The following is a 14,385-nucleotide window of genomic DNA, read 5'->3' on the forward strand; positions in this document are numbered from 1 at the left end:
ATGGAAGACAATTCCCTCTTTCCCCATATCTGTCTGGGTCATAACACATTGCTGTAGACTGGCTCTAAACTTCGGAAAAATTTGTATTTTTTCGGAGATCTCAAAAATTGATTTATTGGAACTTACACACTCCTCTTTTATGTGTCTCCAGCTTAAGATGCAGCTATTAACTTATTGGAAGCCACTTTAAATACTTTGATACCTCTTAATGAGAAACATTTTATACTATGGCCCATAGCCAAGTATAGAAAGAATATTTAGAGAAGTAATTTGAAGTCTCTACCTTAATCCCATACGATGTGCTTCAACCTACAATTCATTTTCATGGGACACAAATACAATTCCTTTATTTGATGTAATTCTCAGAGTGACAGCATTATTTATGAGGCCTTGTAAAAAGGAATTTTTAGCCTATTTGAAATGTGTATCATTATATAGGTGATTCACAAAATGGTTCCAGTTGTTGCCCTTAAGGCATAGGGGGTATTTGTCTTAATGAATGCCCATTAAAAATTACTTTAGACCTTAATGGTTAGAGAACCATCATTGCTACAGTATATAGTAGACCATTTCACTCTGACTTTCTTTCATTATACATTAATAATTAAAGTTTAATAATTGAAGTGTTGCATGTAATGTATTTGTAACTTTTCTGAAAATATAACTTTGGAACCCCCCCCACATCCCTCTGTTTAATTTGCAGGAGGGCAGTAAAGTCAGCACTCAATCACAAACAAAAATCAAAGGCTCCCCTGTGGGTCTTGCACAAAGAGATATTTTCACAGCTGGAGAGTTAAAACTGTGTGTCTGGAAGATTTCTTCTGCAGCCGGAGCCAAAACCTTCTCCTGTAGAGTGAAGAACAACTGGATAATCCTAATGACCTTCATTTCAACAGAAATATAACAGCCAGTTTTGTATATTCTTAACAGTGATGCTTTGTTTCATATATATATGATGCATGTCTAATTTAAAAAAATTTGCTGTATTAAATAGTATAATAAAAACATAAAAAATTCATGAACAATGTCTTTTTAATTTTCTTTTGTCACCCATACTTTGATAAAGTAGATACTACAAATAGATATACATATACTGCATTATTACAGATTACCATAATGTATAACATTACTGTAAATTGTTGTGTACAACACAATAAATTGATAGTGTGTTTCTGACCAATGAACTGCATTGCATATAGACAAAAAAGAATCAGCTTTAAACTGTAATAAAAATAAAGTATAATAAAGACATCAGGTGTGATAAAAAAGCAATGTACTGTCCATGCAGATATGTATCCAGTGTAAAACAAGCCTTTTTTTGTCAAATCAATGTTCTTCCACAGTGAAATTTAATAAATTGCTCATGAAAAATATTTTACTATCTATTCTGCCTGATGTTTCCATTTGCTCTAAAAGGACAAAGCAATGTGTCATGACAGCAACAGCCACTGGCCAATGTAGAAGGCAATTAAAAGCCTCTTGGGAGCCTTTTCTTTCTTTCTTTTAATCTGTTAAATAATTGATTCTCTTTCTCTGTATGTGATGTAATAGTATACCTATATGCGGCCAGCAACGCCTGGTCAGAGAAATTACATTAAGTTTGACACTATGCACTGGTGCTTTTGCTCCCATGAGAACCACCCTAAATGAGAACCACCTTTTCCAGACCCCAAGTTACAAAGTTACAATAACAACTTTCTTGCCCCAGGCTGGGTTTTCCAGTTAAGAAAAACATGCCTTTCCCCATAAAATGTCTGTTTCCTTTCTTTTCTTGTGCTCTGTTTGTTTTTCAAATCCACATATGTCACTTTTTTAATAATATTCCACAAGCCGTGATCCTCACAAATCCACATGTGAGAAAACATGCACTGTAACTCGCAAACACAAGTGACTAAGTGTCAGTTCATGTTTATGTTAGGATATGCCACCGTCCTCTCTCAGTTTTGCCTTTCTCTCAGAATATATGTACATATGTGATCTTTGAGTCTGTGCCCAGGTGGTTCTTGGCCAGGCACTTGTATGTGCCAGAGTCTGATGCTTTGGGCCTCTGAATGATAAGTGTGCCCTGAGGGTGGAGCAGTTCGCTACCCATAGGGTGGCCCTGTTCTGCCGCTGACAGAACTGAACGATTGGGCAACTCCCAGGTGATCTCAGGCTTGGGAATCCCAATGGCGGCACAGTTGAGCTGGATAGGTGTCCCGGTCAGTGCTCTTACACTGGGAGGTGGCCCTAATGTGATCCGTGGAGGGTATGCAATGATAACAACAGGGACAGTGAGCACAGCCTCTCCTGCATCGCTCCGAGCCCTGCAAATGTAGTTCCCTCGATCGTGGAGAGTTGTATCCTGAATAACCAAAGTACCATTCTCTAGTAACTGGTAGCGCCCGAGGACTTGAGGCCGAGTAAGAGTGTGGCCACTGGGAATAATCCAGTGGATTTTGGGACTAGGACTCCCATCAGATAAACAATGAAGGAAAAGAGGTTCTCCAGATACACTGCGTATGATGCCCCTAGGCCTTGTCAGGATGTAAGGCTTCTGACCGACATCCAAAATGATTAGCTTCTCTATATAACCAATGAAATTCTTTGCACCACAGCGGTACTTCCCAGCATCTTCTTTACCAGAGTTGTAGATGACTAATGTCCCATTTCTAACTAGGTGGTGGCCACTAATAAACCGTGTTCCATTAGGCAAAGTCCAAGTGATCTCTGGCACTGGGTATCCATCAGCAGAGCAGTTTAGGACTGTGGTTTTCCCAATCCGAGACACAATACGTTCGTTGAAGGGGTTCTTGAAGATCGGCCTCCTGAGTATACTGCTCACCTCCAGCTGCACTACCATTACTGCCTCTCCTCCATCATTCCTTGCCATGCAGATGAACTCAGCTGTATCAGTCGGCCGCACGTTACGAATCTCTAATGTCCCATTATGGTGGACATTAATCCTGCTGCCATAGTATGGTGCTTTCAGAAATATGTTATCAGGCATAATCCAAGTGATACTAGGTGTGGGATCGCCCTCAGCCTTACAGTCTATAAATTTCCTGGAGTACTTAGCAGCTACATCTTTGATTACAGTCCTGTTCTGCCGGTAGCCATTTATCACTGGTGGGTTCCCTTCAATATCAAGCTTGTAGACTTTTCTGTTTTCTCCAGCAGGGTTTCGAGCCATACAAACATACTCCCCAGCATCGATAAGCTTCACATCCCTGATATCCAGGGAGCCATTGACGTGCATTAGGTACCGTTCATTAGATGCTGCAATGACATCATTAGTAGGCAGCATCCACAGGATCTTCGGTTTGGGCTCCCCAAGTGCTTCACAGTCAAAGCGGATCTTCCCTCCAGGCTTCACCCTGACATATGTCTGGCTGGTTGGACGTATCCTTGCAGCAGCGGTGACCACAGTGATATGAAAATGCATCTCATCCTTGCCCACCTGGTTCTCAGCATAGCAGGTGTAGTCTCCTTCCTCTGACATACCAACCTGGAGAAACATAACAGTCACGTAAAACTTTAAAAAAAGCTTTTTATGTTTCATTAAGGAAGATCACATGCCATTGCATACCTGGTTTAGGTGGAGAGTTCCATTGTCAAAAAGTGTATAGCGCCGTGGTCGTCCTCCTCCACTGCTGGCATCAGCCTGAAGAGCGCTGTTGACCACTGTTCCGTCTGGTAATCCCCAGGAGATCTCTGGCTTTGGTGCTCCTGAGGCTTTACAGTCAACTTTAAAGTCTTTACCGTAGGGTACCTGCTTCTTTCCATAGAGCTTCGGCTCTATCTTGGCTGGCTTCATTGACACACTGACCTTCATGAGTTGGAGATCATCACCAATTTTGTTTCGTGCCACACAGAGATAGTCTCCAGCATCTTTATCACTCACAAGGCCAATAATAAGAGTACCATTATCCAGGACCTGAATTCTGCTGCCCATCCTGCAAAGATACATGACAGAACATTAAAAAACGAGTGAGCACCATTCACTATAGTACATGACAAGGACAAATGATGTACATATTGTCACTGTATGAGTCTCTTAACTGTTATAAAATTGTTATTTCGAGAATTCTGCAAATATTTTAATTCCTGGGCTTTACTTTTTGAGAGCTATGCTAGTACTTATCGTAATATATCCACCACAGAATTCATATAGTAGTATCTCTGTTTGTGTGTTTTGTTACTAATGTATCTTACAAAAATAATGGCCTGATGGCAAGAATTTTGCTGTCACAAATCACAGTCATATCCATAATAATAGGACATTATTTTCATATTACTGCACAAAAATAGAGTTTGTTTATTAAAATAATTCACGGGGAGGATCCCCCCCGGACCCCCTTACAGTCGGATAAGTCTAAATTTTTGTAATCATGTATTGCTCTGCTTGTCCGACATTGCATCCACATCTTGGCAGCACCGCAGAAAATACCCTCATATGAGATAACCTTATGTTTATGTTGGGCCAACTCATGGAAATTAAATGCCTGCCCACAGATTTATTTCTGCTGCCAGGTCTGCATTTCTGCCACTGATTGAAGCTTTTTTACCTGTGCCACTGGTCCACTACAGCTTTAGAGGGCAGCCTCCAGATGATCCTGGGCTCAGGGTCTCCTGTAGCTGAACAGTTTAATCTCAGCTGGTCCTCAAAGAACAATGCTGTTATGCGCTTTGATGTCTCCATTATTTGAGGTGCAGACTCTTGCCTCTCTACTGTCAGAGTCACAACCATTCTCTCTGAGCCAGTCGAGCTGGTAGCAATACATTCATACTTGCCGCTGTCTTCTCGAGTCACATCCTTAATGTGGAGGGTTCCATTCCTATACACTGATATCGTTGTGTCACTGGTAAGTCTGTTATATCGTACCGTTGACCCGTCATGGAGGACCCAGTGAATAGTAGGCTGAGGGCTGCCTTGGCCAGTGCAGGGTAGCCACAAGTTTTGGCTTACACCCACTTTAACCTGCTGCCGTTTTTCTTCCACGATACCTGGGGGAGCTGCCACCACCTGCAGTCGGACTGTAGCAGTATTGGCTCCAGCTGGATTACTGGCGATGCATTTGTAATGACCTCTGTCATAAACAGACACTTGCTCAATAACCAGAGTCCCATCAGCAGACACTGATACCCTTCCTTTCTCTGTGTTTTGACCCCTGACCTGGGTTTGGTTGGCCAGGATCCAGGATATCATGGGTGTCGGCCGACCCTCTGCTTTACATGTCATCTCCACATTGTTTCCTGCATGAGACTTCATATCACGCACTTTTGGCTCCAGGATGCGTGAGGGGTAGGTCACCACAGAGAGGGTGACAAGAAGTTTATCTGATCCATAATCATTCTCAGCTAGACAGAGGTACTGCCCACGGTCCTTTATGTTGGCATTCTGGATCGACAGTGTGCCATTGCTCAACACCTCAAACTTTCCCATCCTCCCCTTAACAATAACGGTGGTACCTGAAAGAAAAGGAATTTCCTGTAAGAAACATTCAACTGAAAAACAATTTAAAACAATATTTACAACTTTAATAACACAGATACTGATTCAACACAACTACAAAAATATCAACTGTTGTGTTACTTCGTAAAACTGACATCCCTATTGTAATTTGTATTTACTTTATTACAATCTATGTTGTTTCTTTTGTTAATTTTGCCAGGAGGAGTGTGTGTGTGTGTCAGTGATTGATTTTGCACCCCTGTGTCTGTTTATCTCACATTCTGCTGCAGCAAACTGCAGAATATGTTGGGTGGCCAGTTATGGCTGCATGCTTAATGACTTCTTGTGTTTGCGATGACTCACACTTTCTCAAAACACCTTTTATTGCTTGATATATGCTGCCTTTGACTACTTGCTGACCCCTGACTCACTATTTTTAATTGGCTACTGATAACACAGCTTTTAATGTTTTGGATGTTGTGTTTGGCTATCACAGCTTACAAAACTACCAATACACACACTGCTGACTACCTCTCAAGATTGTGTTAAATGTCTTAAACACTGACTTCAAGCTGATTGCCTGAATACATCACCGCTTGTTTTCAAGTTTGAATGATGTTTTACGATTTGAGAACCAACCACAACAGTTGCCTGATATTTCATTCCAATCCTATATTTAAATATAAAAATTAAAGGATGCAGTTTTCACATGGCTTTTGAGTTGTTTTTGTTTTGTTTTTTTAAAAAATGAAAGTGAATGGAATTGTTTTTGTACCTGTGGTTGAGGAGAAGCGCTTCCAGGTTATAGCTGGCTGAGGGTTTCCAACAGCCTCACATGGCAGGAAAGCATCTGAATTGGATAACACGGTGAAGCTGGCTGCATTGCCCCCAATTATCTTTGGTTTACTTGTCTTGACCATTGCAGTGGGTTCAAAGCCAGCAATATTGGCACGTGTAGCTTCATTGCCAGCCACATGATTATAGACACTAGAGATGGCCTTTTGTGTGCCTATGTTGTATGGGGCAGGGGTATTGGTGTATCCCTGCACAGCTGGAACACTTTTTTTGGCATTACTTATCTGCACAGTAGGTCTGATTCTCCTCACTGGTGGCCCACGAGTGGTGTGATCACTGTTCCTCTGTGTTGGCGGTCTGATGTTGCTGTGGACTTTGGTCCGAGCTGTTGTATAAGGCCTTTTTGTGGTGATTGGTATGAATGTGGTGGTGGGCTTAAATGTGGTTGAATAGATCAAAGGTGTCTTGGTTGTGGTATAGGCTTGTAAACCACTAGATGTGCTCCAGTCAAATTCCCCATATAAGTCATTCTCTTCCTTTGACGTTTGGTCAGTGGAAACAACTAATGGAGTACTATCCTCTTGCCTAAATGGTGTGTAAAGGGGTTTGTAGAGTGAAATAGTCCTTTGTGATAGTGTGGTTGTCCTCATTGTAGTTTCCATAGTTGTGGTTAAAGCCTCAGTTGTGGTAGCAGGACGTAATCTAGTGATTGCAGGTTTGTTGAAGGGTCTCCTGCCCTTAAAGGGCCTCCTTCTCCGCCCTTGTCGTCCTCTTGACCCATCAGGCCTCTGTCTGATTACAAACCAATTATCAGGTAGTCCCCCAGACCCAGATGATAATTCTCCATCAGGATTTTCAATTGAGGGTGGTTGGACAGTAGGTGGGGAAGGGAGAGTCTGTGATTCTGGTGGTGTTTCAGCAGTGGTAGCAGACTTGGAGTAATAGGAGGGGCTGGTAGGAGTTAAATGGTGAAAGCTGGGTTGCAGTGTTGTGAACTCAAAATCTGCAGAGGAAGAATATCCATAGTCATCATCTAATGAACTCTCCTTGCTCCCTGTGTGTCTGGGTGGGGACAGAGTCCTAGGTTCAGAAAGTGAGCTTGTGATGGTGGTGGGAATAGCTGCCGGGGTGGTGGTTGGGGTCATTGTTGTTGTCTCAGCTGTAGTTGAGTTTTTTTGGGTGATGGAAGGCTCCCTCAGTCTGCCAAGTATCTTTTCTCTATCTCTGCCACCAAACAGCCTGTTCCATGGAATTCTTCCACGAATAACCTTAGAGACGGTTGTAGTCATGGTCGTGGTGGAGATTGATGGTTCTTTATTCAAGGTCAAAAGTGGATCAATTGTAGGGTCAAACTCAGGGGCTTCAGCAGATGTTATGAAGCCACTGGAAACCTCTTGCCTTGACTCTGTATGGGTGAAGGCAGCATTTGAAGTGATGTAATATGTTGTGGTAGAAGCTGCAGTATTTTGAGTAGAGGCAGGTCTCTCTGTTCTGTGTAAAGATGAACTGGAGGAAACTGTAGGTGTGACCGGCTGCAGATCAGTGGTTGCTGTCTTCTTTGCTGTCTTCTTTTTGTCTTCATCCCAATCACAGTCTGAGGGCAAAAATAAAGAACAAAAGGAAAAGTAGACACAGATAGTATAAAATATCACCTAAAGAAGAACACACTAATGAAGCAATACATTTTTTTAACAATGGCTCTATTTGCTTTCAAAACAAACTGGCTTACCTGTGGTAAGTTCAATTCTATAAGGCACCGTGGCATTCCCTTCCTTCATCGATGAGGGCTTTTGAAGTTTATTGATGAAGGACTGTATGTCAGTGATCCTGTTGGGTTTAATGATTCTCCTGCGGCCTTGCACGGTTCTTCTGCGCCCCCCTCCTCTGCTATTTTTTCGCGGGATAATATGGATCTGCTGCCTGGAGATGATGGTGGATCCTGCTGTCAGACGTGGAGATTTGATTGTTTGGGTAGTGTGGAAGGTTATCTCATCTTGTTGTCTCTCTGTGGTGGTGACAGCTGTGAATGTCGTCTGGCTTTCTGGGTCTGTGGATGTGTGAACAACTAGCTCCCCTGGGCTTGGGCCATCCCTCATTGGAGTGACATGGGGGTCTGTGTGAAATGATAGCGCACCCCCAGTGGACGTCTCTGGCTCTTCAGGTTGTTCACCTGAGAATAGGAGCTGAGTTTCCTGTGAGGTGTCTGTCACAGTAAGTTGAAAAGTGACTGGGCGCCTGTTTGAGCCCGGCTTAGTAGTTCTTTCCAGGGCATAAAAATCATTTGTCTCATCAAAACTAGAGAGGCCTGTGTTGTGGGAAATTGTGTGGTATGGTGTTACTACATCACTTTGACTTTCCTTCTTTTCTGTTGGATGGTCTGTGAATGTGGACTTGATTGGTGTAGAATCTGACTGCATATATGACTCTGTTGTAGGTGTATTTGTGTTTTTTGTCACTTGATTTAATTCAAAATGATTACTGACTGTGGTTTCCAAGCCAACAGTTTGATGTGCCCCTATTGTTGCTACGTTACTACCATGACCTGTCTGTGTGGTTGTTATAGTTTCAGGCTGCCTGTTCTCTTGTCCAAATAGTCTACCTTTCTGTGTATTGTCTGTTGTTGGTTTGACTATTATTGGCACAATATTGAGATGATCTTCACGAGGATCCTCACCAGAGCCGATTTCACTATCACCAGAAAGACCAGTGTTTGAGTTTTCATATTTTACCCCTTCTTTCTCTGTTCCAGTCTTTATTCTTGATCCATCTTGAGCCTTTTTCAGGAATTCAGCAAACTGCAGTGGGTCCACTTTCCTGGAAGCTTTATCAAACACCCTATTACTCCAGATGCGTCTGTTGGTGATTTGCCCCCTCCTTCTCTGTCCCAGTCTACCTCCAACACCTACTCTACCCTTTGACCCAATTCTAGGGTAAGGTCGATCTGAGGTTATGGTCTTAGATTCCTGACTAGTTCTGTCAGAGGGACTGGAAGAGGAGATCTCATTGAGGGTGATTGTGTTTTCAGTCAAGCTAGGGTCAAACTTGTCTTCCATATCTACCCCTGATCCCTCACTGTCCGACACTGTCACCTTTGATGTTTCTCCAGTCACTGTCACCTGAGACACAAGCAGATCAGCTCCCAGGTAATTAGAGACCAAACACCTATAAAATCCCCTGTCCCTCGCTGTGAGACCCTGAATCAGCAAGGTTCCATTGTGGAACACTTTCCTCTTCCCGTGAGACTTGTCCAGTACTGAGTGGTCAGGGAGTACCCACTGGACTGAGGCCTCAGGACTTCCTGTGGAGCTACAGTCAAAAAACAAATTTTCACCCAGTGGCTGTGAGAGTTGGACACCGTTGACCTCAGCTTCTTCCACATCAGGTGACAGGACTGTCACTCGAAAGGCAAGGATATCTGCATCCAGGTAGTTTGTGGTGATGCACCGGTAGAGACCCGTTTCTGAAGCATCTGCACCCCGTAAAGTGAGCTTCCCTTCAGCAGTGATTATGAGCCTCCTGTCCTCACTGGAATAAGGAGCTCTGACCTTACTTCCATCTGGTAAAATCCACTCCAACAAAGGCTTTGGCTCACCCCAGATTTGACAGTCCAATTGCACCACACCACCTACGTTAAAAATAAAATACATATTTTATTACAGTAATTATTGTCTGTAGATTTTTATCATCAGTTAAGAGTTTAATTATAGGTATGAATGAAGACTGAAATGAAGATCAAATCAGCAATTAAGCATTGATCTCTAACTCCCACCTGTAAGTACAGTGTGCTCAGTCTTAGTTTGATTATCTCGCTTGATCATGGTCCAGGAATAGCGGCCCCTCTTAGGTGAAGTGTTTTCCACACGTAGGTTGACCACAGACTGGTACTTAATGTGCAGAGTAGAGAAAGTGGTAGTAGTGCGGTCAAGCTGAAAGCTGATCTCTCCCTGCATCAACCATTCAGGAGAGGCTTTGATATCAGCCTCAATGTTTGTGTAAATTCCTTCCTCTCCTTCCTTTGTTTTCATCTGACTATACCTGTACACCATTTCTGGGCTTCTAGCCAGCATTAAGCCTCTCTCAAGTGTCATGGGAGAGTCACTGTAGGTGGCCAGTATCTGCCACAGCTGCTGTATGTGCTCATAGTCAATGTTACACACCAAGTATGTAGTTATGCCTGCAGTAAGCACAGTGACATTGTTTCCCTCCTCCTCCTCCAAGGTTTGTGTTAGGTTTTCAAAAGTAGAGGGCCTCTGGACAGTGCAGGATAGGCTGGCATCACTGTGAAAATGGTCGGTCAGGTTCATTTGTATGGATCCTAATGGGGCAATGAAGTCCTTGGGGGAAACTGGAGTAAAGTCCCCCTCATCCAGGCTGATGTTTTTCTGCTTTAGATGGGGTTGGATCCAGGGTTTGATACAAGTGAAGGCATCACCGGAGAGGAGGAATAGAGGTTTGTTGTGGTAAGGGGCAGGATTTTCACAAACAGGACACAGCTGGCCTCTGCATTTCAGCACACCTGGAAACATTTAAATAAAGTGGTGTCACGTTTAGTTGGTTTCATGTAACAAAAGAGCATTTACAGTTTCCACATTATGGGCCAGCCAAACCAAAACTGATCAGTGAAACTTGTGATCCAGAAAAGAACACCATCATCCAGAACTGTAATTTAAGAATTGACTTTTACATTAGCCAAGTCATGAATGGAGGATATAACTTTTGTTCCTCTGTGTCTTTAGTGTTTTCTGTAGCCCTCAAGATGAGAAAACCTCTGCCTCCAGTGACATCTTTGCAAAGATTTATATGTTTCCCTTCTTGGATGTGCCTTTCTTGCTTTGGATACAAATCCAAGCACTATTACCTCACAGGAGAAAAACATGCCACTTTAAGTCTGAGCACAGTAACCTAGTACTATTGCAGTTACCAGATGTGGCTTATTAAAGCTGCTAATAAATGCTGCTAAAACAAAAGTTTTGCATGTACGCACACGAAAATGTTTAGATTGACAAAAAGGTGGTTCTTTCAGCACACACTCCTCACCTGTGTTCCTCTGTGCCCACACTGAGAACCACTTCATACGACAATCACATGTCCATGGGTTGCCATGAAGGAAGAGGTTCTCTAACTGGCTGCAGCCCAAGAAGATATCTTCAGGCAGAGTGGTGAGAAGGTTTTCCGACAGGTGGATGTTTCTCACGGAGGACACCTTGAATACTTGACTGTGTCTCAGTGTGATGAACGTGTCTGGGTGGAGCTGCTGGAGGTGGTTACCCTCCAGGTGGACCAGCTGTAGTTTGGTTAGGCCGTAGAAAGCCTCTGGGCTGATGAACTCAATGTGGTTGTGGTCCATGTGGATTCTCAGCAGATTGTCCAGGCCCTTAAATGTCTCTTTCTTGATTTCCTTTACTTTATTAAAGGACATCTTCAGGACCTGTAAGAACATGATTGAGAAGTTGGAGATGGTTTCAAAAGACTGGCGACTTGGGTTTATTAAACATTATTTATCATATATTGTTATAACACCCAACAGCACATTATTTATACAATGAAATGATGACCAGAAGAAAAATTTGAAAATGGTTAATTTAGTCTGTAAAAGTTCGAGCAAACAGTTATTGGAGAGCATCCTTTATATAAATGAATACAAATGGGATGAAATGCAACCCACTATGAAAGTCCACTATAATGCTCTCGTTGTGAAGCTTGTGGTGTTTGATTTTTTTGTGAGGACTTTGCAAGACAGAAGTTGAAGCAGCTCCAAAATATCTGAGTTTGTAGCTTGTGATACCAATGTAATGTGACTGCTGTTATATTGTACTCATGATTTGTCCATCTGTTGATTGTACAGTTATTTGAACATCAAACATCAGTGGAAGTAAAATTGCACATTGTTGATATTTGTGTGTCATGCATGTACAAGTATTGAACTGACAGGTTTTTTACACCACTACATGTTTTTGATATTCCAGTACAGCAAACTTCTATATTCCAATATAACAAGAAAGGCTGAAGTCTGTATATAAGAGACTGACAAACACATGGTTTTACCTGTAAGGACTTGAGGTCTTGGAAGGCTCTGTCGTAAATACTGTGGATGGTGTTGCTATGCAGCATCAACAATTCTAAGTTCTCAAGTCCTGAAAGATCATTTTCTCTCAAGACAGTTATACTGTTGTACCTAAAAGCAGAGAAACAAAATACAGATTTCAGCATATCAGATCAAATATACCACATACTATTTTATGGAACACGTTTGATTTAAAGCACATTTAAATTCCTTTATACCCACACAAGTGTTTTTAATTACTCTTCCAGATTCGATCTCTGCTCAGGTTAAAGATGAGAGAGCTATGTTGATACATAATTGATGATGTCACCGTAATGCATGTTGCTACAAGGAACATTAACAACTTCAAGCTTTTCAGCCCTAACAGGTGAAAAACGTTTGCGAGGCATCAATTAAGCACATTGTATACACATATATACATATATACATATACACATATACACATATATACAATCATGAGAGGTCAACTCAGAGAAATAAAAGAAAACACCTTTGTGGGAAAATCATATTTATGTATTACCTTTAATATTGGGTATAATGCAGGTTATACTTATCACTTATTCCAGGTAAGCAATTTGTTAAATTAATCATCACTTCCATAGACAGGATATTATTATAACATACTTTTTTATTAATGATATATTTATACATATATTTATTAAACTTTTTTGTGTATAAGGATCCATCATTACTAGTATATAACTGATAGTGTGTTAAAAAAATGCTTCTAAGAGGATTTGGTTTGGAGTATGGAGATACTTGCACTCATTGCACTCCCACATAGTGTTTTGAGTTGAATTGATGGATTAGACCTCCCCTCAGGTTTAACTTGGGTGGGGTTACATTGGGATTTAGGTGAGGTCTCCACAGTTAAAGCACAAATAAAAATTATAAAAACGTATATCACAGAAGCAAGCTAAAGGTAAAAATGTAAGGTTGTGGTAGCTATATGGTAATGGACATTTTAATTTGTATTTCAATGTAGGCAGTTACTTATTTATTTTACTACCAGTGATGGCTTACAGCTTTGTTAGTTTAAACTCTGAAAAGGCAGTACCTGACATTAGTTTAATTGCAATTTTGTTCCTGCTTATACAGTCAGTGGTTTAATAAATCAAGCAATACAATCCTCCTCTGAAGTAAATTACCTGCATTCTCCACTGTTAAAAGCTAGAAAAAAAGCGAAAGCTCACCCGAGGTTAATTCTTTCCACAGCTGGCTGGATGTGGTCAGGTATTGCGGTCAAGTATCTGAAGGTGCAATGCACTTCAGTGGGAACGTTGCAGACGCATGATTTGGGGCAGTCGCCGCTCGTCGGCAGCACAGCAGCCAAGAACAACAGAGCCTTCAGCAGCCACCTCCGCTGGTATGGAGCGCTGCAGCCACACGCACTCATTGTGCACGGCGATGGGGCTTCGGCTGCACGGACAGGGGGGATTAGATTTTGTCCTGAAACATTAATGAAACCCACCTGGAAAAAAAACACACAGCATTAACTTACTCCAAATATGAATATACTAATAGATAGATAGATTTCTTTCTGTAACTTTACAGTATGTCAGTCAAGTTTTTTTTTACAGTTCGTAATATTTGCATATTAATATATAATTATTCATATGAATTAAATAGGTCTTTTGATACAGAGCACACATAGTTACGGTGGTATTTACGTCAAACAAGAAATGATATGCTAAATTGTGTGCAAATATGACAAATATTCTATACCAATAGTAATAACTAGCGTATTGATAAGAGGGGAGAAAAAAAATACCTACGTGTTCCTTCACTGCTCTTGAACATCTGTAGAAAACTGCTGCACTTCTAATGGCTTAAAAAGCTGGATTGGAAGTGTAAAAGGATCACATTCAGTTTCAGTAGTTCTTCAGTTCGATTCCTCAGACGAGTCCACAGTGTGTGAGGCGCAGAGGGACGGGAGTCATTTCTGTGTGAGCGCCTACAGCTGAGCGCACACTTGGTCTCCTCCGCCCCCACTGTAATCTGCTCTCATGTACTCCTAACTGCAACCATGCAATACTCAGGGAAGTGGTCTGATGGAAATACCACTCATCTGATTGGCAGTTAAACGTCATAA

At 41.8% G+C, this 14,385-nt stretch overlaps 1 protein-coding gene across 2 annotated transcripts; it reads right to left on the reverse strand.

The window, feature by feature from the left end:
• Window positions 1-1,014: 1,014 nt before the first annotated feature.
• igsf10 (immunoglobulin superfamily, member 10) lies at window positions 1,015-14,114 on the reverse strand. 2 transcript variants are annotated; one of them, XM_068722671.1, is made up of 10 exons: window positions 14,069-14,114; window positions 13,487-13,764; window positions 12,275-12,404; window positions 11,267-11,657; window positions 9,999-10,745; window positions 7,959-9,854; window positions 6,210-7,823; window positions 4,548-5,451; window positions 3,569-3,935; window positions 1,015-3,487 (listed from the first exon to the last, which is right to left on the reverse strand). In XM_068722671.1, the coding sequence occupies exons 2-10, from the start codon at window positions 13,687-13,689 to the stop codon at window positions 1,955-1,957; spliced, it is 7,785 nt and encodes a 2,594-aa protein (XP_068578772.1). In that variant the 5' UTR covers window positions 13,690-13,764; window positions 14,069-14,114; the 3' UTR covers window positions 1,015-1,954. The 2 variants fall into 2 exon arrangements, with proteins under 2 accessions (XP_068578772.1, XP_068578682.1); XM_068722581.1 differs by lacking the exon at window positions 14,069-14,114 and having other exon boundaries at window positions 7,959-8,684; window positions 8,772-9,854; window positions 13,487-13,689.
• Window positions 14,115-14,385: the final 271 nt, after the last annotated feature.

This window comes from Cebidichthys violaceus, unplaced genomic scaffold (assembly GCF_023349555.1).
Source record: "Cebidichthys violaceus isolate CVI_PGR_0920_01 unplaced genomic scaffold, fCebVio1.0.p SCAF_1, whole genome shotgun sequence".
NCBI classification, from domain to species: Eukaryota; Metazoa; Chordata; class Actinopteri; order Perciformes; family Stichaeidae; genus Cebidichthys; species Cebidichthys violaceus.